The sequence below is a fragment of the Panthera pardus genome, unplaced genomic scaffold, assembly GCF_024362965.1.
Source record: "Panthera pardus isolate Hobbes unplaced genomic scaffold, ASM2436296v1 HiC_scaffold_8, whole genome shotgun sequence".
NCBI lineage: Eukaryota > Metazoa > Chordata > Mammalia > Carnivora > Felidae > Panthera > Panthera pardus.
Window position 1 is genome coordinate 90,495,194 of NW_026527013.1, and position 25,845 is coordinate 90,521,038.

Sequence of the window (25,845 nt, forward strand, 5' to 3'; positions counted from 1 at the left end):
GACTTTTCCAATTCTAACAACGTCTGTTCCCTGGGTGGGATTCTACTTTCGAAACAGAAAACTCTGGAGAGTTTCCTCACACCAAAGAACTATACGGCTGATCTCCACGATTCTGATTCACTGGCTTTATTTCCCAGATGAGCCATTGGACTTAGATGCAACTTTAAATGCATCGAGAAGGCAATGAGATCAGTACCCTAGAGCTACCAGCTGCTCTGTCATTGAAGTCGCTCCAGCGACATCTGAGAAGGAGCCCAGTTTACCTACCTGCCCCCTCACTACCCAGGCCAGTCATGTTTGGAAAAACCTCGGAAAGAGGACTGTTCTCCCTTGTGGAATATTTGACAGACGTAGGTCACCTTTTTCTTCTAGATTCTCCTTTTAGTCTTTGAACTGGAATACAGACACAGCAACCCTATATTCCAAACTACCAGGCCACTTCTGCTGGCAGTGGATCTTTGTTTAGAATTTATGATGTATTTATTTGAAATACTTCCACATATTGTATGTATTCAAATGATTTAGACCCTAGACCGTACTTTGCTACATACTTAACAAATTTAGTGAAAGGTAAACTGGTATTAAAAAACAAAATTTCACCCAAAGTACTCGTTCACCACCCTCTTATCAAGCACTTGTTATAATACTGACAGAATATCATTTCCATAATTTCCTTTGCAAGCTATTGTACCTGACCTTGCTCAGTTATTCTTTCTACTTTTTTTAACTTTATAGCTTCTTTGTTTTTATCAAAATAATACACGTACATAATTTTTACACAAATTCAATAGGCTTATAAGAAAGAACAACTGTCTCTTGCTTTTCCAGCCACATGCATTCTCCACAATCACTCTGACTCTTTTGATAATGTCCTCCCTCTGTCTTTCTGGAACTCCTGTTGATTAAATGTTGAAATTCCACAGAGTATTCTCTAGCTTTCCTGTTATATTTTCTACTCTCATTCTCAGTATTTTTATCAAACTTGGAGAGTTTTCTCAAATATACCTTTCAATTTTTATGAATTTCTACTTCTGCTATTTCACTCCAAAAGCTCATTCTTATTCTCTGAATTTTCCTTTTTAAGACCATGCTGTGCCTGATAGATGCAGCATCTTTTCTTGTCTCTCTCAGCACGTTATTGCTTTAAAGCATTTGCCTCTTGCCCCTTGTGCTGCCTTTATATACTCCAAGTTTCTTTTTCTGGTTGTTTTAGTCTCTCAGGTTAGAAGTTTACTCAAATGTCAATTTATACTTTCCTTTTCATATTATATTTTTAATAGGTAACACATTTCCATGCCTGAAAATGCAAAAAGTACATCAAAGAATTCAGTAAAATTTTCTCTCCCATCTTTGTCAAACATCTGCTCTTTTCTGATTTCCTGTCCATTGATAACCATGTCCTCGCTTATCTCTCCAGAGTTCCTTTATGTACATAAAAGAAAATGAAGAGTCTTCTATTTTTCCATCTACATAAAAGATAGCATATTAAGGGGCACCTGGATGGCTCAGTCGGTTAAGCATCTGACTTCAGCTCAGGTCATGATCTCACGGTTCGTGGGTTCGAGCCCCGCCTCAGGCTCTGTGCCGACAGCTCAGAGCCTGGATCCTGCTTCGGATTTTGGGTCTCCCTCTCTCTCTCTGCCCCTCCCCAATTCACACTTTATCTCTCTCTCTCCCAAAAATAAAACAAAATTTTTTTAAAAGATAGCATATTAAGTATTACAATATATGTACCACATTATACCTTGTTGGTTTTTTTTACATCTAATGGTGTGATTTTAAAATTTTTTATATCTCCATACCATGTGGCACGTAGAACGATTCCTCATTTCTTTTCATAGCTATATACTGTTCCATTTTTTCATTATTGATCATTTCCAATGTTTTTCTATTATAAACAATTCTGAAATAACATTGTGAAAACATCATTTGACACATATGCAAATGTATATGTAGGATACATCCCACAACTTGGAGATGCTGGGTCAAAAGTTGCAAGCATTTGTGATTTCGAAAATCTGTGTCCGGGTGCCCTCTATTGGAGGTACACCCATTTATCTACCCACCAGCAGTGCCATGAGGCTTCTCTGGAGACTCATTAACAGAATACGTACACAAATGCGAAATAGTTCTAATGTGTGTATTAGTTTTCTACTACCCTTGTAACAAATTATCACAAATTTCGTCATGTAAAGCAACATAAATTTCTGATCTAACAGTTCTTGAGGTTAGATCCAAAATGCATCTAAAGTAAGTTGCGCTTTCACATGTTTTGTTAAGTGTATCCTTACTTTTTCATTGTGTGGTGTCATTTAAATGAAGTGGCCTTTTTCTGATTATAATTTGAATATTTAAGTTATTTATATTTTCTAATACATCTTAGCAAATCTCTTAGTAATTCATTACATCAACAGGAGCAATTGATTATAACTACGTGCTCAGTCCCCAAACGTGATCATCAGGAGAAATAAGCACTTGAGATATTAGTCCCCTAGAATGACAAGATTAATGAATACATTTTCTTTGTGTCTGGAATAGCATATTCTCACATTTTAATTTTTAAATATTTTCATTATGAAATGCAAAACCAAAGAATATGCTGAACCCAATTCAATTTATGAAGCACAACAATAAAATAATCATTTTATAAATCTAAATAAATCTAAATAATCATTTTATAAATCCCTGTCCCATCCTTCTACATATCTCCTCCTCAGCCAATGCGCATTATCCTGATTGTGTCTTTATCATTCATTTGCTTTTTCTTAAGAGTTTATCACTCCTGTATGTATCCCCAAATGGTATGTTCAGTTTTGTTCACCTCAGTTGTTCATAAAAGTAAAATCATATAGTCTTGTCCCACAATATTGTTTCTAAAACACATCCATCTTCTTTCTCATAGCTGTTGTTACTTTTGTGGCACAACAGAATATTGTGAATAATACACAAAATTTCCTTTTGGTGCTGTTGGAAATTGGAGTTGTTTCTACTTGTGTTTCCCTTGTAAACAGTACCAGTAACATTCATCTGTGTGGTTTTGGATCATATGTGCAAGAATTTCTCTAGGTTACATGTGCAAGAGTGTGATTTCTGGGTAATAGATATGCAAATATTTAACTTTACTACCAAACTTTATGCTCCACATTTCTGTGTGTGGTTTCCTTTTGCTCTATGTATTTTGATGCCAGCTCTTTATGGAATGAAAGTTTATGTGGCTTTTATGAAATTCATCATATAGTAAATATTTGGGGGTCATACAATGTCTAGTTCATCTATTCATCTCTACTGTTGTAGTGGGAAAGCAGCCATAGATAATATGTTAACAAATGAGCATGGTTGTGTTCTCATAAAACTTTATTTATAAAATAGGTAACAGGCAGAATTTAGCCCATGGGTTATAGTTTGCCAACTCATGCTCTACAAATACTTCAGTATAGATATTTCATTTTTAAATAATTTTAATAGCAAAATATTTTAGCAAAAAAGAAACACAGTAAAACAAATATGACAAAATATTAACAACTAGTTAACTGTAGGTGGTCCCAATGGTGTGGTTTTTAGTATATTCTCAACATTTCTGTAGGTTTGAAATCTTTCAGAATAGAAAGGTAGGGAGGAAAGAGCTGCTGAAAGCCTAAATAGATTCTGCCCCTCTGCTTTCAAATAGCCTCGTGATAAATAACAGCAACAGTCCGTAAAAGTAAGAGCTAAAGTACTTATTTATGATCTTTTAAAAATGTATTAATGGTCAACATTTTCAAACAATTAAGAAAAAACATGGGAATGGAAATGTTATTACTCTAGCCTCAGGAGAAGGAAGCAATATCAGAATTCTTACGTTAACATTAAACTCAGTTTGTTTATTCTATGCTTACAAATCTTCCAAAATTTTAGAGACTCCTGTCATATGTTACCAATAAGTAAAATCTTGAATATTTTAACACGTTTTACATCAAAGGCAAGAACGTCAGATGTGTTATTAATTCTGTTAACCTCAGCTAGGCAACAGTCTGCCCCAAATTCAGTTGATGCTATTGGCTCCTTTCCAGAAAAGATTTGTAAGAGCAATGTTTTACATCTTTGGTTTTTATCCTGTTAGCTCACAGGCCAACAGTCTTATTAATAACCCTTTCCAACTCAGAACACACCAAATCATCAGTTTTATCATCTACCAAATATGTCACTTTTAAGAAATTTAAAAATATTTGTGAAAATAATGAAGAATTTTAAATAAGAATATTAAACATATTCATTTTACAAACTTTTCCAGATTTGCAATCTAACAACAACTGAACATTGGTGGAGATTGACTGCATAGGCAAAAGTAAAAAAGTTAGTAACACATCTGAGGTTGTTATATTTGATGTAAAATGTGTTAAAATATTCAACATTTTACTTACTTGTGACATGTGAATGGATTCCCTAAAAATTTAGGGAATTTTTATAAGCAGAGACTAAACATGGTTCGTTTTATGTAACATAAGAATTCTAATATTGACTCCTACTCCTAAAAATATAAAAATATAAAAAAAATAAGCCTTTCAACTCCTATTTTCACTTGTCCCAACAGATATTAAAGCACAGTCTACAGCTGTATCAATACAAAAACAGTGTACCATTGTGGAAAGAGATCAAGGAAAAAACAAATAATGGAGTTGATTATCATACAATTTCGTATCTGGCGAGTGCTAAAAATCAGAGAAAAATAATCAATTTATTCTATATTTTTATATTACTTTGTTTATAATTTTAATTTACTATTTTCAGATTAAGGAGTGGAGTCAGAAAGGTTAATTTGGCTAAAGACATACAACTATTAAAAGACAGAGATGAGAATCACACATAAACCTTCTAAATCCCAGATGTGCCCTCATCTGTCACATCATTCTGCCTCACTGTAAGCTTGAAGCCGCTCCACGAGAGTACAGACACACACAGCCATGTGTGATGGGTTTGTGGAATGTGGCAGAAAACTAGGGAAGGGTTAGTAAAGTTGAACTGCAGGTGAGAGGACAAAATCATTAAGAGAAAAAAAATCATAAATGAGGAATAAATTTGGCATATTGGACTACGCTCGCTAACAGATTTTATATGTGATCTGGATGGAACATTACTGGAAACCCCCCAACCCAGGCCCCCAGGGGCCCCTGTGAGCCCTAAGCAGGAGAAGATTACTTGGTAAATTGTAGCGTTTTCTTTCACCAACGACCCAAGTGACTCAATGAGGGACTCGTCTTCATCAGACATCTCACCCAATAAGGGTAAGGTGTTCCCATTGGCTGGAACAACATGAGTCCCAGAGAAGGTGGAGTGTAGTTCAGGGAGAAGGCTACAAAGACCGAAGACACCTGCGGAGCAAGAGTGCAGTGCCCGCTAAATTCCATTTTCTCCTTCCGCAGCAGGGCTGTAGTGCACTCATTAGCTAAACTGTATTTCTCGGCCCCTCTTGACACGGGGTGTAGCCCTAGAACTAATTTCTAATGAATGAAGTGTAAATGGAAATTTGCGCCACTCCCAGGTTTACACCTTTAAGAAGCAAGTAGGGGCGCCTGGGTGACTCAGTCAGGTAAGTGTCGGACTCTTGATTTCGGCTCAGGTCATGATCTCATGGTTGGTGAGTTCAAGCCCCCAGTTGGGCTCTGCACTGACTGCAGAGCCTGCTTGGGATTCTCTCTCTCTCCTCCCCTCTCTGCTCCTCCTCTGCTTGTATGCTCCCTCTCTCTCTCCCCACCCCCTCTCTCAAAGATAAATATTAAAAAGAAAAAGAAGCAGGTATACCTACTTCACATTCTCTCCTTCCACCGGATGGATACTGATGAGGAGGAGACCCAGCAAATTGGCACAGCCTCAAGGTGCAAGTTAACCTGGGTTTCCAACTCACCGTGTGGAGGAGAGACACCCACCAACCAACACCTTAGATGATCTCATGAGAGAGAAGTAAACTTCCATTGTGTTTGAGCCATTGAACAATTTTGCGTCTGTTTACCAACACAGACAAGCCTATCCTAACTAGTGGAGTTTGTCCATCAGTAGATATCAGCAATATTCTTCTACATCCAATGAAATAAAGGGCGGCAGTGTGAAATAGTAGGCACGCAGGAGACCAAAGCAGGTGGCATAAAAATGGCTGATCGGAGTGGGAGGAGACCTTGGCAAGAGAAACATGATGAACACATAGCCAGAAGAGAGGAAACATAGATACTCAGAGATCTGCTGTTCTTGAATACTCGCAGAAAGCTGTAAGAAAGAGGTTTGAGGGCAGGTCATTTGGCCGAGGGTTACTAACACTGTACAGTTTGGAACAAACTTGAAAGCACTGTCACCTAGCTTCTGGATACTGCTGGTGTCTTTAAGGCATCCAGGCCATATGTTTACATGAATGAAAGCATACTATATATAGCATGAATATGCCTCAAAACATGAAAACATTAGGGTTAAAGGATTATGGGTGGGTTTCCATTTTTTTGTTTTTTCCTTCTGAATCATACGAACTTTTTTAAAGCATACCGTACGCAGCCACCATGGAAAACATTATAGAGGTTCCTCAAAAAATTACAAGTAGAAACACCATATGATCTAGTAATTCCACTATTTGGGTATTTGCCCAAAGAAAAACAAAAACACTAATTCGAAAAGATATATGAACCCCTATGTTTACTGCAGCATTATTTACAGTAGCCAAGATATGGAAACAATCCAAGTGTCCCTTGATATATGAATGGATAAGGAAGATGTGGCATTTATATATACAATGGAATATTACTCAGCTATTTACAAAATGAGATTTTGCCATTTGTGACAACATGGATGGACCACGAAGGTATTCTGTGAGGTGAAGTAAGTCAGAGAAATACAAATACCATATGATTTCACTTGTATGTGGAATCTTAAAAACAAAACAAACAAAAACCAGACTCTTAAATACAGAGAACCAGTGGTTGCAGAGGGGAGATGCATGAGGGATGAGGATTAAAGGTACAAAATGGGATTAAGAGGTACAAACTTCCAGTTACAAAGTGAATAATTCATGGAGACACAAGGTAGAGCATAGGGAATAGAGTCAATAATATTGTAGTAACATTGTATGATGACAGCTGGTGACTACACTTCTAGTAGTGAGCGCTAAGTAGTGTACAGGTTGTTGAATCATTATATTGTTCACCTGAAACTAATATAACATTGCATGTCAATTACACTTCAGTTTACAAAAGCGGTTTAAAAAAGAAGCAAACCACACACTTCTGGTGAAAAACTTTACCTTCCTTTTGGAGAAAAATTCTTCCTATTAATTTTATATTTTCATGAAAACATTTCATATTTTGGGGTCTGTACACCATCAGTAAGCAATAAGGATGAGACACAAAGCTTTGCCCAATTGCTAGTGTGAACTCTTTGAAGAAATGAATATTTACACAGCACAGAGAATATGACTACATGTTTGCCAGCTCCCGTTACATAATAAGCTCCTTTGAAAGCAGGCTCTGTATTACGCTCATGATTAATCCTTGGCACTTGGCACACAGGAGGTATGCAGAAATGTTCAGTGGGTGAATTTATGAATGCATGAGTACTCTAGTAGCTTTTAATGTGTAAATTCAATGGTAGTAAGTTATTTCAGCCTCGGAATCCCTATTCCCTGTTATTTCAGTTTTCCTAAGTGTGTAACAGGAAGTAATTGATCACACCTGAGATGCCTCAACGGTGTTCTTTTTTTTCTTTCCCTTTATATGTCACAGCTCCATTCAACCCAAATAAAGGTGCCGATAGCATTGTCAAGTTTGACACTTTCGGAGATGGAATGGGACGATACAACGTGTTCAATTTCCAGTACGTGGGTGGCAAGTATTCCTACTTGAAGGTTGGTCACTGGGCAGAAACCTTATCACTAGATGTTGACTCTATCCACTGGTCCCGGAACTCGGTCCCCACTTCCCAGTGCAGTGACCCCTGTGCCCCCAATGAAATGAAGAACATGCAACCAGGGGATGTCTGCTGCTGGATCTGTATCCCTTGTGAGCCCTATGAATACCTGGCTGACGAGTTTACCTGTATGGACTGCGGCCTCGGGCAGTGGCCCACTGCAGACCTGTCTGCCTGCTTTAATCTCCCCGAGGACTACATCAGGTGGGAAGATGCCTGGGCCATTGGTCCAGTGACCATCGCCTGCCTGGGCTTTATGTGTACATGCATAGTTGTGACTGTTTTCATCAAGCACAACAACACACCCTTGGTCAAAGCATCAGGCCGGGAGCTCTGCTACATCTTGTTGTTTGGGGTTGGTCTGTCCTATTGCATGACATTCTTCTTCATTGCAAAGCCATCACCAGTCATCTGTGCTTTGCGTCGACTAGGGCTGGGGACCTCCTTTGCTGTCTGTTACTCAGCCCTGCTGACCAAGACAAACTGCATTGCCCGCATCTTTGATGGGGTAAAGAATGGAGCTCAGAGGCCAAAATTCATCAGCCCGAGTTCTCAGGTTTTCATCTGCCTGGGTCTGATACTGGTGCAAATTGTGGTGGTGTCTGTGTGGCTGATCCTGGAAGCTCCGGGCACCAGGCGCTACACCCTTCCAGAGAAGCGGGAGACAGTCATCTTAAAATGCAATGTCAGAGATTCCAGCATGTTGATCTCACTCACCTACGATGTGGTCCTGGTGATCTTATGCACTGTGTATGCCTTCAAAACTCGGAAGTGCCCAGAAAATTTCAACGAAGCCAAGTTCATTGGTTTTACCATGTATACCACGTGCATCATCTGGCTTGCCTTCCTCCCTATATTTTATGTGACATCAAGTGATTACAGAGTAAGTCTTTGAATGGTTTCTTCTTTTCATTGTTCCCTTATCCTGCCAATATTTTGTTATGTAGGATTTAAAATAGACTTATTTCATCTCAGTAATTAGGTAGGTAATTGTAAATGCCATGATAAACCACCATATTATATATGGAAACTCATTCAATATGTTTTAAAAGCATCTAATTAGTGAGTACTATGTGCAAAGCATTGTACTAGGCACAGAAAGGAAGATAAATGTAAATGATGTGGTCATTCAAGCAATTTATAATCTAGTAGGAGGAAGATGCAACACACACACACACACACACACACACACACACACACACACCTCTAAAACTTTTAAGTTTAGAAAGTGATTCACCAGAGGGCAAGAATTAAACCACTAAGAACCTAGTGAGAATAATTCAAATAAGACACAGGAGAACCTGGCTACCACAGATTAATCTGTAAATTAAAATAGACTTGCAACATTAAGCCATTATCAGATCTAAACACTTTCACTCAAGCTTCAAATAAGCATCATTATGTCTCTAAAACAGATTAAAATGTAACGTGAATTTGTTATACATGTCCTACAACTTTAGTTCTTGTACATATGAGATTATATATATATATATATAAAATCCTTGAACTAGTTAAAAATATTACTGCATATATCCAAGTAACCTAATTAAGTCAGTATTCATAAAGTCTTTAGCAATGCATAGTTCAAATTTTTGGGCATCAATATAATTACCATCTCTTCTGAAAGACAGAGTTCATCGTTCTACCATAATTTCTCAAATTATTGAAACCATCAATCAGTTACTTTTGCATTTATATTTCTGATTTTAGTATCTTCTAAGGAGTATAAGATTTTTTTTTTCACTTGAGGCAATTGGTTTTATTCTCCGTATGTCTTAAGTTGACATAGATTAAAGTTTTCCAGGGGCATTTCCTTGTTACACCATAATTTCACAAAGTGCTTCTGTAGACTGTAACAATCCCCAAATCTTCTACTTATCAGCAATTCCTATATTACCAAAATTCTTGAACACTGCAGCTCAAAAAGAAGACACAGCTATTTAAAATGTGGCATCAAGAGACTAGCAAAGCTTAACATAGCTCATCTTTTAAATGATTTACAACGATGTGACTGAAACCATGGACTAAACTAAAGGAAGAACAAGGAAAATAAAGAACTTAAATTCAATGTTGGTGTAATGGTCAGGCATTCTAAGCCTACCTATAAAATTTTTTGAAAATGTGTCAGTAGAGAAATTATCAGAACTGAACAGCAAAATCAAGGGTCATATTATATGAGCCATGGGGGAATGTGAACCGTTAGTGAGGGGATTAAAATGGATAACTATAGTTAATGTATTTTAATGCTGCCACTTCTATCTTTTGTCTTTATGTGCACATCCACTTCTATAGATCTGTACGGATTTTTTTAAGTTCTTAGGAAGCATCCTCAGCAGACATGATTTAGGGTACTGGGACTGTGAACCAGTTACAATATTATTTTACCCTGGGTATATGATCTGAAACCATTCATTCTCAAAGAAGCTAATAAGAAAACAGAACAGAAAATACTACAGAGAATAAATGAATAGCATTATAAAAGTTTAATTTTATTGAATGAGTTAGCATTTATTTCTAAAAGACAGAAAAGAAATGACTTCTTTCCTTAACATGATAGCAGTATATAGGAGATCAATTGACTAAGTGAAATTAACTGAAGATACCATAAGCTTCACCACATGGCATGAGGCATATAGGGCAGAGGTTGTGGAGTGTTTTTTTCAGGTCCATGCTAAGTAAGGCATCCAAACCTGAGGCTTCACATACCCCTTACAAATAATACCAAGGCAAAATTTACAAAAGAAATGAAAAAGTAGAATGGAGCCTCCAACCCATTGGTTTTCAAATTTGACTGTGCATTGAATCAACTGGGTAGCTTTGAAAAAAACATATTGATACATGGGGCACAGACACAAGGATTCTGATTTAATTGGCCTGGGCCATGGCCTGGACATCTGGATTTTTCAAAGTCCCCCAAGTGACTAATTTGCAGCCAAGACTGAAAACGACTGCTTAAATCAATCATATGCTCTTAGTGTCTCACAGATGTCTTTAGTGTGGCCTTCACTATTTTTGAAATTTTTTGAAATATTTGTCAAAATTAGAAAATTGAGGAATTTTACAGAAATATCCAGATTCTTGGTTTCTCTTAACAAAGTAAAACACGTGGACCCAAATTCCCGCATGCAACATTGAGCCGGACCTTAGTGTTTATGCCTCTAGACAGAGCACACAGCTACCAATCCCTGAATGCTTCCACTTGGCTCCCTTCACTTGTGCATATGCATGACCCTGTAAGCATATGAATTTGAGACTGTTGTTTTAGGAATTCCAAAAGACTGAGGTGCAAAATTTCCCACAGGGAAACCAGGTGGTTCAGATAGAATGAGCAGCATTAGGGAAGTACCCATCCATTTACAGGCAGCTAGTAGGAATTTGGCCACCAAACAGTCAACAAGGCTTATGACTCAGTACTTTGCAACCTCTTGTGAATTATAAATAAATAAAGCACTTTTCTAGTCTTCAAAAAGCTTATATCCCAGATGGGAAAAAAAAAATCAACAAGCATGAAAGAATTCAAAATCAATACAGAATAGTTTATAATTAAATTGGTGGTACAAGCTCTTAAATGCCTATAGGTTTGAAAGAAGAGTTGGATCAGTAAGAATGGTCTTTCCAAGAATTTCAAGAGGTGTGATTTCACACTGTACCTTGGTGGGAAACTGCAGTTACAGTGGTTAGAGAATATAGGGCATGTGGGGAATGTTCTTGAGGCAAGACAGGAAATGAACCAAGCAAAAAAGGTAATATTGGTTTTACTCAAGTAGAAAATGGGTTTGGGGGAGGGGTCTAGAGAGAAACTAATGGCAATTGGCCATGTGGTCAACTTTTAACAGGCAGAGGAATTCATTTAAGTAATGAATTTAAATAATGCATTTAAATAATGAATAAGGGCTTGAGGAATTGATATTTTTAAATTTTTACTTTCTTTTGGTTGGTTGTTTGCTCAGGCAAAAAGTGACATGATGAAACATAAGAGGGAAAAAAAGGAACTAACGTTTATTGATCAACTCTGAAACTTACTCTAGATGTTTTGCTTACGTGAGTTCACTTATCCTCATTAGCACCCTGAAAGGCAAATGTTATTATCCATTGGAAGGATGAGTAAACAAACTTGGAGGATAATTGACTTCCCAGGTGACACAGTTAAGAAACAGTAGGACAAGTTCTTCAGATGCAAATCAATGCCTTTCATATTACACTACGGACTTCTCTGTTTTTAATATGGAGGATGGGTTTGAAAGAGTGGAGCATAGAACAAGCAAAACTAATTGAAGCTATTACAAGCATCCAAGACCTAGCAGGCAAGAACTTGGGTAAGAATCCAAAAATTCAAAGGATCTTTGATAAATTTTCAGGCCATCTCTTTCTGTATCACAAGATAGTGTAAGACTCAAACATTAAGCCATCAGGGGGCCAATCTTAGCTTACATGGTATAAATAAAGATTAGGTCATGTTTGGATATAAAGTTATCCATAAGGGAATTAATAGTAATTCCTGAATGTTTTGTTCATTTATGTCTTCCAAAAATATTTGAGCACTTATTATGGACCTTGGAGATACAGCTGTCAACACAGACACATCTCTCTCTTTTATAACTTACCATCTAGTGCAAGTGAGGGAAGGATACAGATGGAGAGTAAATAATGAACGGATGAAAATACAGGGTAACTCATGCTGTGGTTTAAGTGCTGTGATGGGAGGACAAGGGGGTGATGCCAATGCAGTGCTTCTCGAACTTCAGTGTGAGTACAGCTCATCTGGGCACCTTGCTAAGATAAAAGATTCTGACCCAGTAAGAAAATCGGGGGGGGGGCAAGATTCTGGGTTTCTGGCAAGCTCCCAGGTAGTAGAGATGTTGCTAAGCAAAGGACAGTACTCTGAGTATCAAGAAAATGGATTTTAAGGGGCATGGTGCAGAGGAAGCACTTTACCCACTGTAGGCAGAGACTTTGGAGGTCACTCTAGAATTCTGACAAGGTTTTAACACTTACAAAGAAATTCTGATTTACCCATGTTGACTCTTTTGAAGATTAAAAAAATACCAAATCTCAAATTCTTTCAAAACTGTTTGCCACTCCTGCTGGTGTCTATTTCGTAATACTCCACTAAAGGATGGGAAGGAGCTAGCCATGGGGATTTTATGTGCTAGTCAAAAAAACAGCAAGTATGAACACACCTAGGCCAAAAAAAGCAAAGTCTCAGAAAAGAAAGGTATATACAGCTATAGTTTAATGAGTAGATGGAAGAGAGATTTTATATGCAAGGTGGGCAGGGAAGCTAGATCATGTAGGACTTTATAGGCCATAGCAAACTTTTAGATTTCAGTCTATGTGGAAAAAGAAGCCATTGAAATATTTTAAGCAGAGGAATTTAATGATCTCCTATTTTATGATCTCACATTGTAGTGGGGAAAATTAAGCTGCTGAAGACACTGACTTAAAGACAAAGGCAGAAGAGGGGAGGCCAGTTAGGTGGCTGTCATAGATGTTCCAGTAAGATGGTAGAATATTAGCAATGGAGATGGAAACTTCGAGAACCGTCAAAGGTTTTTACCCATCTTGCCATCTAACAAGTTAAACTGCCACGTGTTCAGGGATGCTGGCAGACGACCCAAGACTCCTGATTCAGATACAAAGGACTTTAGTACAGCCATCACTGTAGCCAGAGTGTCAGCATTTATGTAGGTGCCCGAAGGCCCAGTTTTCACTAGACAATGCAAAGTGGGCTAGCTGACCCGTGCGTAAGCAGTCTTTGGATCAGGATTTGCCTTAAGACTGAATATGTCATGGTACAGCACTGTTAGCAATCCTATCCTTATTTAAAATGTTGACAGTGTGTTCATCATAGGTTTTCAGCATTCATTTTTATTTTCAAAACATATTCCAATAAAATATGATTTGCCTTAGTCACTGAGTTTTTGATGCTCCCTTAAAATTGCATCTCAAGAAGTGCCTTCCTTGCCTCATCATAGTCCAAGCCCTGCCGTCCCCCTAGCAGGTCTGGATAGGATGGTGAAATGGTCGTCTATAACCAACAGAGCATAAAAAATTGAGTTTTTTCCTCTCTCAAGTTTCCCTGCATGCTGGGTCTGGTGTCTGTGTGACTTCAGCCACCCTTGGGGATGGGGAGATTTTGGTCCTATCATAAGTACTGTTCTCTTCAAAGGAGCTAAAATCAGGGTTGGAGAATAAGGGAGGAATCAGCAGGGAGGAAGAGAGTAAGTCCATGCTAGTAAGTAAGGCACATTTGCTTTTAGCTTTAAGCATGCAAGCAGCTACTTTCAGCTCAATCTAACAAAGGTCCGATGTTTCTGAGCCCCCGAACCCTAAAGTGGATGGCAAGATCAGCATTACCGTCACTTTGTTTCAACTTCGGGGCCCCGAACCCTAAAGTGGATGGCAAGATCAGCATTACCGTCACTTTGTTTCAACTTCGGGGACCCCTTGACTGGAAGCCAGAGCCAGATAGCTTTCTGCCTGAGGCACGTGGTTTGTGCAGTTTAGCTAACTCAGCCTTGATACACACAGCAGTGACTGGTTTTTAAAGGAGTCCATCTTAATCCACGGCATTTGCTGTCTTGTGATGATAACATCTGTTAGAGTCTTGCCTGGTTTTCACGTAATGGCTAGGGGAGTTTTCCCGTGCTATAGCCAATTGCAAGAACTTATCTAGATTTCTTTGTGTCAGTTTCTTATTCTTTAGTACAGCCCCTTTGTCAGCATTTTACACCCAATCCAAGTCAATGAGAGTCCAAGTACTAGTCAGTGCCTCATCTATGGTTTTCCAGAGCATTTTTCTGTCTCAGGGAAATCCTGCAGAGAGAACCAAAGGTCCTTTTTTGCCACCAGCTTGTGCTGCAAAAAAACAAAACAACAACAACAACAAAAAAAACTGAGGGAACTCTGTCCTCTTGGAATGGATCTAAGTCTCTCATGAGAGACTACAGCAAGGGATGAGCCCTGAGAGGGCCCTGCTGTGCCGTTATTCTGTGGCAAGCATTTATGCACCCTGCCCCCTCATCTCCTGGGAGAATCAGCCACAGTGCAGGTGATTCACCTGATGTCTGCCTTCTCTGAAGGTCCCTCCTTTTGTGTTCAATATGCGTGCATGTCTCTGCAACTTTTATGTGAAAACGAGTTGAAGTTTCTGTCCACCCAGGACTTGAACCAGATTAGACAGGAAATCCACCCCACTCCCTAGAGGAGTTAGCAACAACTACGGCACTGGTCCAGCAGCTCTATCTGAACCTACTTCCAGTTACTCAGCCTCTAACCCCCATCCCAAATCCCCATCGTTCATTACTGGGGAATAAGGTGGAGCACTGTTTACTGCCTGGTTGGCCATAGAATTTGGTCAGCATGCTTTCTACTGATTCCCATGGACTTCTCTCACATTTTGTTATTCAGCCCACAAAGCCCTCACACTTCCTCTGTGAGAAAACCATTGCGATCCTGTTGCCAAAACTATCGAAGATTGTAGCATCTCAGATTTGACTCTACTTATAAGGTAACATATTAGCTTGCCAGAGTTTTGTTAATATTGATCAAAAAACTTTATGACTCAAAGCAATAGTGGTAGCCAGAGAGGATCAGCATTGGCTCTGGTTCCCTGAACTCTACTTCCCATGGGCTAGGCAAAGTGGCCCGTGTCACCACAGCATGGTCAGTGGCAGCGTTACGGGGGAGGCAATGTGAGGTTACGGAACCTGAACCTTTTGTAATGGATGATATTCTGGCTCTTTGCTCCAAAAGTAGACACTATCTCCATCTTCTAAGTCTCTTTGCCATACAAAGAAGGTCCAGAATCTCTTTACCGTGGAAAGAAAGTCCAGAACAGAGGCAGTCAGTGCCTGTGCTTGAAAGACATGCTAGAAGAGACCATAGAAAATTATATTCCAAAAGAACGAACAGAAGTTGCTATTGGACTGGATGTGTGGGTGTAAGAGAAAAGGCAAAAATCAAGGATGACTCCCTTTTTTGTGGCTTGCACAGCTGGGTGGGATTTTAGGTCACGTACTCAAGTACCTGGGGGAGGGCATCAAGTTTTACATATTAATCCCAATATGCCTATGACATATCCAGTACAGTATGCCAAGACAGCAGTTGAATATTTGTCTGGAAGCCCATAAGATAGGCTGGAACTCGTAATAAATACTTGAGCAACATCAACATAGGCGGTACTTAAGCCATGGAACCCAATGAGATGAAGTGAAGAGAAACCAAACTGAGGTCTGAGACACTCCAGCACTTAAAATTCAGGTAGAAGCAAAAAAGCCAACAGCAAAAACAAAACTAAGACAAGGAACTTTCAGTGAGGGAAGGATGTCAGGAAGCTAAAACGAAGGAAGCATGTCCAGTGTTGCTGGAAGTTTGAGGAAGCTGAAAGCAGAGCAGCATGGACTAATAGGGTACAAAAAGGCAGAACAAAGAATTATAGGTAAATACAGACTTTTAGTAGTGTGACTTCTTACATTTTTTAAATGTCTATTTATTTTTGAGAGAGAGAGAGGAAATGAGCAGGGGAGGGGCAGAGAGAGAGGGAGACAGAGAATCCGAAGCAGGCTCCGGGCTCTGAACTGTCAGTCAGCACAGAGCCTGATGGCAGGGCTCGAACTCACAAACCGTGAGATCATGGCCTGAGTCGAAGTTGGATGCTTAACCGACTGAGCCACCCAGGCGCCCCATTAGTAAGTAGTATGACTTCTTAAAGGAACTGAACAATTGAATTTATGAGGCCAGTACTTCGGCTTTATAAAAATCTAAAAGGTTTCCAATCGAAACAAATATATTAAATAATATGCTACATAAACTATGACCAAAATGCATCTTTAGTTCTGGCACCCATTGCCCCTTTAGTAATTAGTGAGAGTAATAATCGCCCACCCCTGCATGGAAATCCCAGTGAACACATTCAAATACTGAGCATTCATCATATGAGGCTCCGTTCTGGTGCTGGGAATAGAGCAATGAATGAAAACGCTCATGAGTTTGGTTGGCCCATGAATGTGTGTGCTCATAGGTTACACATGGTCCTACGATCGTCTTCAACAGAAAGTAGTCTCTATTAGGAAATCAAAATGCCTAGTCTTGTATAATTATCAAAACCATACCTTGACTTAACATTACATCTCATGTTCTCTTGAAGTCTGGCCTGCCTGGGGCAGAGAGCCTGCAGTGCTTGGCTTTTCCGTTCTTCTTATTCACACTCCCCATTTCACCAACTGGCCCTGGTCAGAGAGTAATAAGGAAGAAGCAGGACAGTTCTTATGTAAATGGATAGTTTTATGATCTCTGCAGTGTTTGTTAAAGACACATCCTTGGGATACCTGGAAGATGATTAAAGCATGTTTTCATGCAATGTTCAGAAACATCTGGCTGGTTTTTTTCTCCTGCAGGTTCTTGAGTGAGTCCTATTCTGACCTGTCCCTTGTGGCCCCGTGCTCAGTCCCAGGGCACCCAACTACACCCGGCCGCCAGCCTCTTTCTAGGAAGGACTCAGGCTGCTCCAAAGGAGCACAAGACTACCCCTGATGGTCTTTATAGTGTGGGACATCCAGTCCATGCACGGCACTCACACATCCTTTGCTTTGATAAATTCTTATAGTAAAGGGCTGTCTCAATATGGTAGCAAGTGTCTGTGCTCTGCCATGAAAGTAATTAACCTTTTCTCACCTCCTAGACTTCCAGGACAGGAATCAGGCTTCAAGCCAGGACATCTTCCTCCTGCAGAAAAGCCTCAAACATTCTGTGAATAGCCACATTGAAGCACTCCTCTTCAGGTCTCAAGTGAGGAGAAAAGCACAACCTTCCTTCAGGGAGGAAGGGTCTAGAACTCACAGCACAGCCTTTTTTCAAGATAGCCTCCTCATAAAAGCCTCTCCTCCCTCTTGTAACGGCTTAAAGTGTGTGAGAAGCGTCAGCGTTATAGAATATTATTAGAAAAGGTTTCCTTGAAAGATGATACATTTGAACTTGTCCTACCCTCACTCTAGTATCTGGCACCTCTCATACTGGCTCCCCAGTCAAAAGTGAAGATGGAAGAGGATAGTTCTAAAGGAAGAGTTCAGTTCTGATAGTACCCATCAATACAAAAAAAAATTACTCCAGAAATCGGACCCGCTATAAATAACACAGTGATGGTTTATCAAGGCTTTTACATTGCACAATTAGTGAGTGGGCTCCTTTCTGAGAAGCTGGCAAAAGGGAAAGGAGCCTGCAGTGTGGGGTCAAGTGGAGGGCACTGGAGCAGTTAAAAGGGACAGGAGCTTTAAAATAGGGTAGATTGTCCTTTTGGCATACCAAGTAAACTCAGAATCTGAAGAGTAATGCTACAGGGGTAACCTGAATTTTGTCTAGTCAAACCAGAACGCAGCCTCCTAGAGTTATGTGGCTTCTCCAGTTAATTGTTCAGTCTCGCGCTTTCTCTGATTAGAGAAGGTCAAACACTTGAGGGCATGAGAGGTTATGCTATCTGGTAATAACATTGCCTGGAGCAAAAGGACAAAGAAATCTAAAATTACCCTAGGATTTACCATAGCTACTCTGAGTGAGGCTGATAGAAGAAATAATTAATTTCCATTTTTTAGTACTGAAAGCAATAAAATATGTAGAAGTTAATTTAGGATTTTCTAGAAAATCTGTGGGAGCTGAAGTTAGGACAGATGACGAGATCAGCAGAGATGAAGAGGGAAAGCAAAAGAATGAAAACAAGGCACGATAAAACCTAGTTCTGAGGGGTACTTTCACGGGAGGCAAAGAGGAAGCAGGTGCAAGTTCTCTGCCAAGAACAGACGTACGGAAGCCTAGAGAACAAAATGATTGAACAGTGAGTACCTCGTGTATCAAGATTCCAGAGGGTTGCCAATGAAATAACTTACAGGTAGCCCATAAGACAGTTGACAGTGTCTCACAATTTTGAGTGGGGTAACCAATAGCTGATGGGCAGAATTCCCAGCAAAAAAGAAAAAAAAGATGGGGAAATGTAAATGGCCCCTCAGATTTGTTCATGGTACAGTGAACCTTAAACAAGCTAAGTTGAATGACTGAAACCATCAGCAATCTGGTCACTTCATCAGGGAATGTTGATATTTTACTATTTAAGATTCTGACTTAGGTGGTTCTGCAGAAATGTCTTTATACAAATATAAAGAAGAAAAGAAACAAAACAAGAAAATCCATGTAAAGTCCTGGCAAGCACTCAGGAGCACCTAACACAAATGTGTTTGCTAACAGATCTTAAGCAATGTTTCCATGAACATCTCAAGTTCAAAAGATCTCATTTCATCATTCTATTGGTTTGGTTATACCAACAACAGAACTGTGGATGATTTGGGTTTTTGGTTTGGTCTTTTCTCAGTGTTCTTTTTAGTAGGTGACATGGTTGCATTTACAGCCAGACATTTAACTAGGCAACCTTTTCTTGTAGGTGCAGACAACAACCATGTGCATCTCTGTTAGCCTGAGTGGCTTCGTGGTCCTGGGCTGTTTGTTTGCACCCAAGGTGCACATCATCCTGTTCCAACCCCAGAAGAATGTGGTCACACACAGACTGCACCTCAACAGGTTCAGTGTCAGCGGAACGGGGACCACATATTCTCAGTGTAAGTATAGAACTTGGCAGTGACCCTTCCGTGAATAGCACTATAGCAGAGAGAAGGCTCAGAGGGGAAGCAATGAATAGGAATAGGCAAGGACAACCCATGTCCATCCCCCATGAACAATCTCAATTCAATTTAATAAGTGCTGGTTCAACCACTGTGTGTCAGGTAGTGTATGCTAGGTGCTAAGGATACAGAGGTGAGTGAAAGTCAAGGCTCCTGTTTTGATGGTACATACAGTCTAGCAGGGAACACAGACATTAAATCCATAACTGCACTTGGGATTTTTTAAATGTTTATTTATTTTTGAGAGAGAGAGAGCATGAGCAGGGGAGGGGCAGAGAGAGAGGGAGACACAGAATCCGAAGCAGGCTCCAGGCTCTGAGCTGCCAGCACAGAGCCCTACGCGGGGCTCGAACTCACAAACTGTGGGATCATGACCTGAGCCGAAGTCGGACGCTTAACTGACTGAGCCACCCAGGCGCCCCCACGTTTAGAATTTTTGACTGTGTTGTGGAGTCAGAGCACCTACTTCTTAGTCCTGACTCTGCAATCAATTCAATAGGAAACGCTGAGCACATCACTTTATTATTTGTGGCTTTACTTTACTCACTGGCCCAGAGGGTCGGCCTAGATTGGTGCTCTGCAGAGTATGTCCTGTGTCACACATGATAAAGGTGCTTCATGAAAAATTAAAAAGGGAAGATAACCAAAAAAAGATGGGAAATGGTTCATCCTAAATACCCCCTTAGAAGTTTGAAGCAGCACCTTTACCATGAGCATGTTAGTTTTAAGAATCCCGAGAGCAAGGCAATCTGTTTAACCTGGTTATTTACAGTTCCTTAAAAGTATTCAAGCACAGGGGCGCCTGGGTGGCTCGGTCGGTTGGGCGTCTGACTTCAGCTCAGATCATGATCTCACGGTCCGTGAGTTTGAGCCCTGCGTCGGGCTCTGTGCTGACAGCTCAGAGCCTGGAGTCTGCTTCAGATTCTGTGTCTCCCTCTCTCTCTGACCCTCCCCCGTTCATGCTCTGTCTCTCTCTGTCTCAAAAATGAACAAACATTAAAAAAAAAAAAAAAAGTATTCAAGCACAGTTAAACCAGCTAATATTCCATGGAACACACGTTGAAAAACGCCGGAATGTATCTTCCTCGTACTTCGATGCACAGGGCTTTTCAGCTGCAAACCAGCTGAAGGGTAGTGGAGGAACAGCCCAGGCCACCACTGCATCTCTGACTGGCCTGCGAACATCTGAAACACTATCCTTAGAGAGCCTCTCATTAAATTCTCAGGCACAGTGTACCTAAAGGGGACAACCTTTTAAGCCATTTTCAGCTTATCTGTGGTTTGAAGCAGGAGAAATTCACTGACAGAAGGATGAGGGGGGCGGAGGAAGGAAGCCACAAGAGAGGGAAGGAAGACTGGAGTGACAGAGACAAATGACTGCCTCACCATTTTGCCTCGAGTCGATCAGAAAGGATGCTTCAAAATAGCTCAGCATCACAGAGTGAGCAATCACATTAGTGCCCCAGTTTCTGCAGCAAAGTATAAAATTTAACAGGGCTGCCCTTCCCCCAGCAAACAAAGGAAAGGCTGCCGGCTGATAGCACACGTTCACAGATGCACTGGATATGCCACTCCTCGGTGGAGACAGGGATGTTCTTGTCTTTTCAGCTCAATTTCCAGGTGTCACGATGGTTGAGTGCCAGCTCATGGTAAGACTTGTGATCATTTTCCTTGGACCCCAGAGAAACCTGCTTATTTCTTGAGCAGGCACATCTTTTTTCTAGAGCCCAACTGTAGCAGCTAGCTAGACCAGACAAGAAAGAACTGGCAATAGCAAATAAAAACAACAATGATAAGAACAGCCAATGGAACTATCACTGATTCTTTTCTATCTGCTGGGCATCATGCTAAAAATGTCATACACATGTGCACATGTGCTGTATCTTATTTAATGCATGCAATTCCCTGACATCAAGAAACCTACCCAGGGTCCCACATATTGAAAATGGCAGAACCAGAATTTAGAGTCAGTTTCTCTCATTTCAAAGGCAGTGTATCCAACAACTGTATCCTGCTACTTCAGTCAGGGTGCAAGCTGGGAAAGTTCCCAGGAAGTTAGGTACGTGGTAGGCTTTACAGGGATAACAATAGGAAAGTTACCCAAGGCTGTACAGCAAGACTGACTTCTGAGCAAAAGTCATCCTGCTCTCAGAGCTCAGATTTCCCAGCTGTTATTCAAACAGTTTAACAAAGCCCCTTCCACAGACATTTATACATATAAACCTCAGTAATTTCAAAATGGCAGCATTTTCTAATATACATACTTGGAATTAATAAATTCCTGAAGGAATACCAAGGGCACTTTACCCAACCAAGTCTGTCTTCAGAATTTCAGAAATATCCACTTACACAAAAACAATGTGTTTTAAGCTTTCACGCAGAATGCTAATCTGCAAGTGGCCCAATGAGATACTTCGAAGTAAGCATCTACCCAGCCCAACGTTTTAGAACTATTTTGTTACTCAATGAAATTTTAAGTAAAAATTTTTTTTCTTTAAAAAGGACCTCATTTTTTTAGTAGTTTTTCTCTAATCCATGTTAACGAAGTGGTATTAAAATGATAAGGTGAAGAAGTATTCATGTGATAACTCTAGGCATATCAAATTGCAGAACTAACAAGTACATTAATCTGTTATTTGTAATTCTTTATATTTTATGCAAAATAGTTTTATTTGTGGGCTCCTTTTATCCCATGAGTAGTAGATACTACAAGTTCCATTTCACAAGTGAGAAAATATGAAAGGTACTTCTCAAAGATATACAGTGATTCAAAAATCGACTCTGGGTTTCCTGATTTGTGATTAATATCCTACCCATTTTCATAAATTGGAACTAGAGTCATGAAATTCATTCATTCATTCAATGCTTAAGTATCTTCTATACAACAGAAATTTCTAAGCACCGAGGTACACAGTGGAGAAAAAGAACCCCTAGTCTCATGAAGCTCGGCATCTAGACCACTGTTGTCCATATTGTAGTGTGTAACCTAGTAATGGGTCCTGAAATTTATGTAGTATGTTTCGCCAGCAGTTTTAGAAGAAAATAGAATTAAATGTATTAGAGTACATTATATGTGATAAGGGTAAGTAGTATTTCATGGAGTTTGCTCCAGTGGTTACACGTCTACAAGGTCCAAGTAGGAGGTTTTTTACTGTGAATTGCACTCAAAGAAGTTTGAAAGACCCTGGTCTATGGGATCTAGTTTATGCATGAACACATGACTAACCCACACTCTGGTGAACATGTAAGCAACTGGTTTAATTTCTTCATGCCTGTTTCCTCCATTATATATTCAGCTCAGTTTATATCCATTTCCTTCCTAAATATTGGGAAGTACACTGTTTTATAACTCAAGAAAAATCCTCAAATTGTTCTGACTTCATTAGGTAAAGCATATGTTTTACTTAGTTGCTACATAATTTATGTTCTGGTGAGTTTTATATAGACATTTTACCGTATTGAGTTATTGTTACCAGCATTGCTGCTGGTTTTCTAATTTACTCTTTCCAGGTATAAAAACAACAACCCCATGTTAAGAGTAAGTTAATATACCAACAGGGTTACTCACCGCAACACCCACACACATCTAATTATCTATTCCCGCATGACAAGCTTCCACAAAATTTTGTGGCTTCAAAACAATAACCCCCTAAAAAAAATAAATAAATAAAAATTAAAAATTAAAAAAAAAATAACCCTTTTATATCTCTCATGATTTTGTGGGTTAGGAATCCAGGCAGGGCTTGGCCGAGCAGTTCGTCTGCTCAATGAGGCCTGGACTGGGTCCTTCCGGGGTTTCAGCTGAGACTGACCTGATCTGGAAGCCCATGGTAGCTTCACTCTCCGGCTTGGCAACTTGGCAGAATGCCTTTCCACGTGGAATCCTAGAGAGGACAAAGCCTGTCCAGATTCAAGGAAGGGACACACACCCCACCTATGAAATAGTTTGTGGCCATTTTCCTTGGGCCACATTCTCCAAATCCTGAAGCCAGCACTGCAGTTTCATTAAGGATCACAGACTTGACACAGGTAATCCCGAGCAGTGCCAAGAAGTTCCCCAGACTGGAAGGTGTGGCCAAATTAATTCCCAGTTAATTCTCAGGCAAGAGTGGCAGAAATATCACATCATTTAGGAGCCTGGGTGACCTACCTGATGGCAGCTAAGGTGGCTGATAGCACAACAAGTAACAGTACTGGATGTTAAAAGCTGAGCAGTGCTGCAAAAAGACGTAAAGGCATGACCAAACTTAGAAGCAAGCACAGAGGAAAAAACATGGTTAGGGACATCTTGGAAAACTCACCATTTGTGAAATGTTTACATACTGCTAGGTTTAAAGGGAACAACTTTAGTTGTAACTGATTAACTATACACAGTGAGAGTCAAAATAATAAAAATAAAAGAAACATTAGGGGCACCTGGGTGGCTCAGTCGGTTAAGCGTCTGACTTCAGCTCAGGTCATGATCTCGTTGTTCATGAGTTCGAGCCCCGTGTTGGGGTCTGTGCTGACAGCTCAGAGTTTGAAGCCTGCTTCAGATTTGGTGTGTCCCTCTCTCTCTGCCCCTCCCCTGCTTGCCCTCTGTTTCTCTTTCTGTCTCTCAAAAATAAACAGTTAAAAAAATATAAATAAAGGAAACATTAACTTTTCTCCATTCAGTACACCCAGAGACCAGTGGCTCCCAATATTTGTGTACCAAAAAAACCCCAAAACCGAACAAACAAAAAAAACCCAACAACAAAAAAAACCTCATTGAAATGAAGTTCCCAGGCCCCACCCATAGATATTCTGGGCCATATGATCCGGGTCGAAAGAAATCTGGTTCGTAACAGATGCTCCAGCTGGTTCAATCAAAGTGGTCCAAGGAAAACATTTTGAGAACCTTGGACTCCACCACGCTGTGTGCTTCACCTACCAGTGTCAGTGCAGAGCAAGGAGAGTCTCTGAGATGACCCTCACCGAGGAAGCTGGCACTGGATTCAGAGAGGGAGAGGTGTTCTGAGCTCCTATCCTTTGCCTCATGATGCCAACAGCCACATTCCCAGGCAGCTACTATTTCCTCAGCTCTCTCTCTGGAACCCTCCAGAGAAGGCTCCCCTTAGAAGACATTTACTGAAACTGGGAATACTCCTTCCAATAGCAGTTAACTCAGCCACCCTAAAATCCTAAACTCATACTTGTATTGCTGCTCCTACACCCACACACGTAAGCAAACGCTCTTTGTATTTGGATGAGAAGGAAGAGAAGAGACCCTTCTCTATTTTGTTCAGCTTTAGAAGCAAAAGGGCTTCCCAGAGCTGGTTCCTGAAGACAGGCAATTAAGAACTATGCTGCAAGTGGAAGTCGAACTGCAGAATCTTGAAGGACACAAGCTGGATGCACAGATGAGGTTAAGCAGCGTAAAACCCCAGGGGACCCTTGCAGGTCGGAATGTTGTCGACACTAACTTGAGTTTGTATCAGCACAGAGTGGGGAGAGGGAGGTGAGAAATGGAGTGTGCCCAACAGTCTTCAGAGCTATTATGTATCCAGACTTGGTCCTATGGGGATATGTGTTTCTCTTGCTCATGGTGATCATTCAGATGTATGTATGCCATTATCATTAAGAACAGTCAAGAGGCTTCTGCTAACTAATGATGCTCAGATTTGGGTCCCAGAGGAGCCACAGGCATATGGAGATTGATTTCTTCTGCCAAAACCTTATTCAGAAAGTCCCTTGTCTAGGGGCTCAAGTGTGAACTGCTTCATTAATAGAACTATTCTTTATTACAAAGCATTTTCACATTATAAGAAGCAGGAGTATAAAAAGATCAAGTGCACAGTCTTTCAGAGTCACAGTATAATTTTCCAGAGGGCTACAGCAACAGAAAGCAAGCACATGAAGACCAGACTTTGCACTTAACAGGGGCCAAGCCTTTGAAGATTACCAAGTTAAGAGGGGGCAAGCCATGGCTCAAGTCTGAATGTGACTTTATAAAAGAAAAAATAAAAAAGGGCACATAATGCCCAAGTTTCTTCTCAACCGTTCAAGTCCAGAAAATCAGCACAATATGCCTGCACTTTACAGTTGAGGGAGTCCCACGACGACACTAGGTACTAGACCGGCCAGGCAAATTAGCAACTTATAAGACAACACACACTGAATTGATGGTCTTCTTGGAAGGATATTATAAACATAAATCCTGACTGGCCAATACTGGAGGAGCCTAGAGTATTCAGCAAGCTAAGCCATCTGCTTCCAGGCACAATATACCTAGTGCAAA

At 40.2% G+C, this 25,845-nt stretch overlaps 1 protein-coding gene across 2 annotated transcripts in view; it reads left to right on the forward strand.

Moving 5' to 3' along the window:
• The window catches only part of GRM3 (glutamate metabotropic receptor 3), a 219,653-nt gene that overhangs the window by 185,895 nt on the left and 7,913 nt on the right, over nt 1-25,845 (forward strand). For both annotated transcript variants that reach the window (XM_019443167.2, XM_053896899.1), the window contains 2 exons: nt 7,737-8,803; nt 19,349-19,523. In XM_019443167.2, coding sequence (XP_019298712.1) covers nt 7,737-8,803; nt 19,349-19,523 — 1,242 coding nt within the window. The remainder of the gene's footprint in view (nt 1-7,736; nt 8,804-19,348; nt 19,524-25,845) is intronic.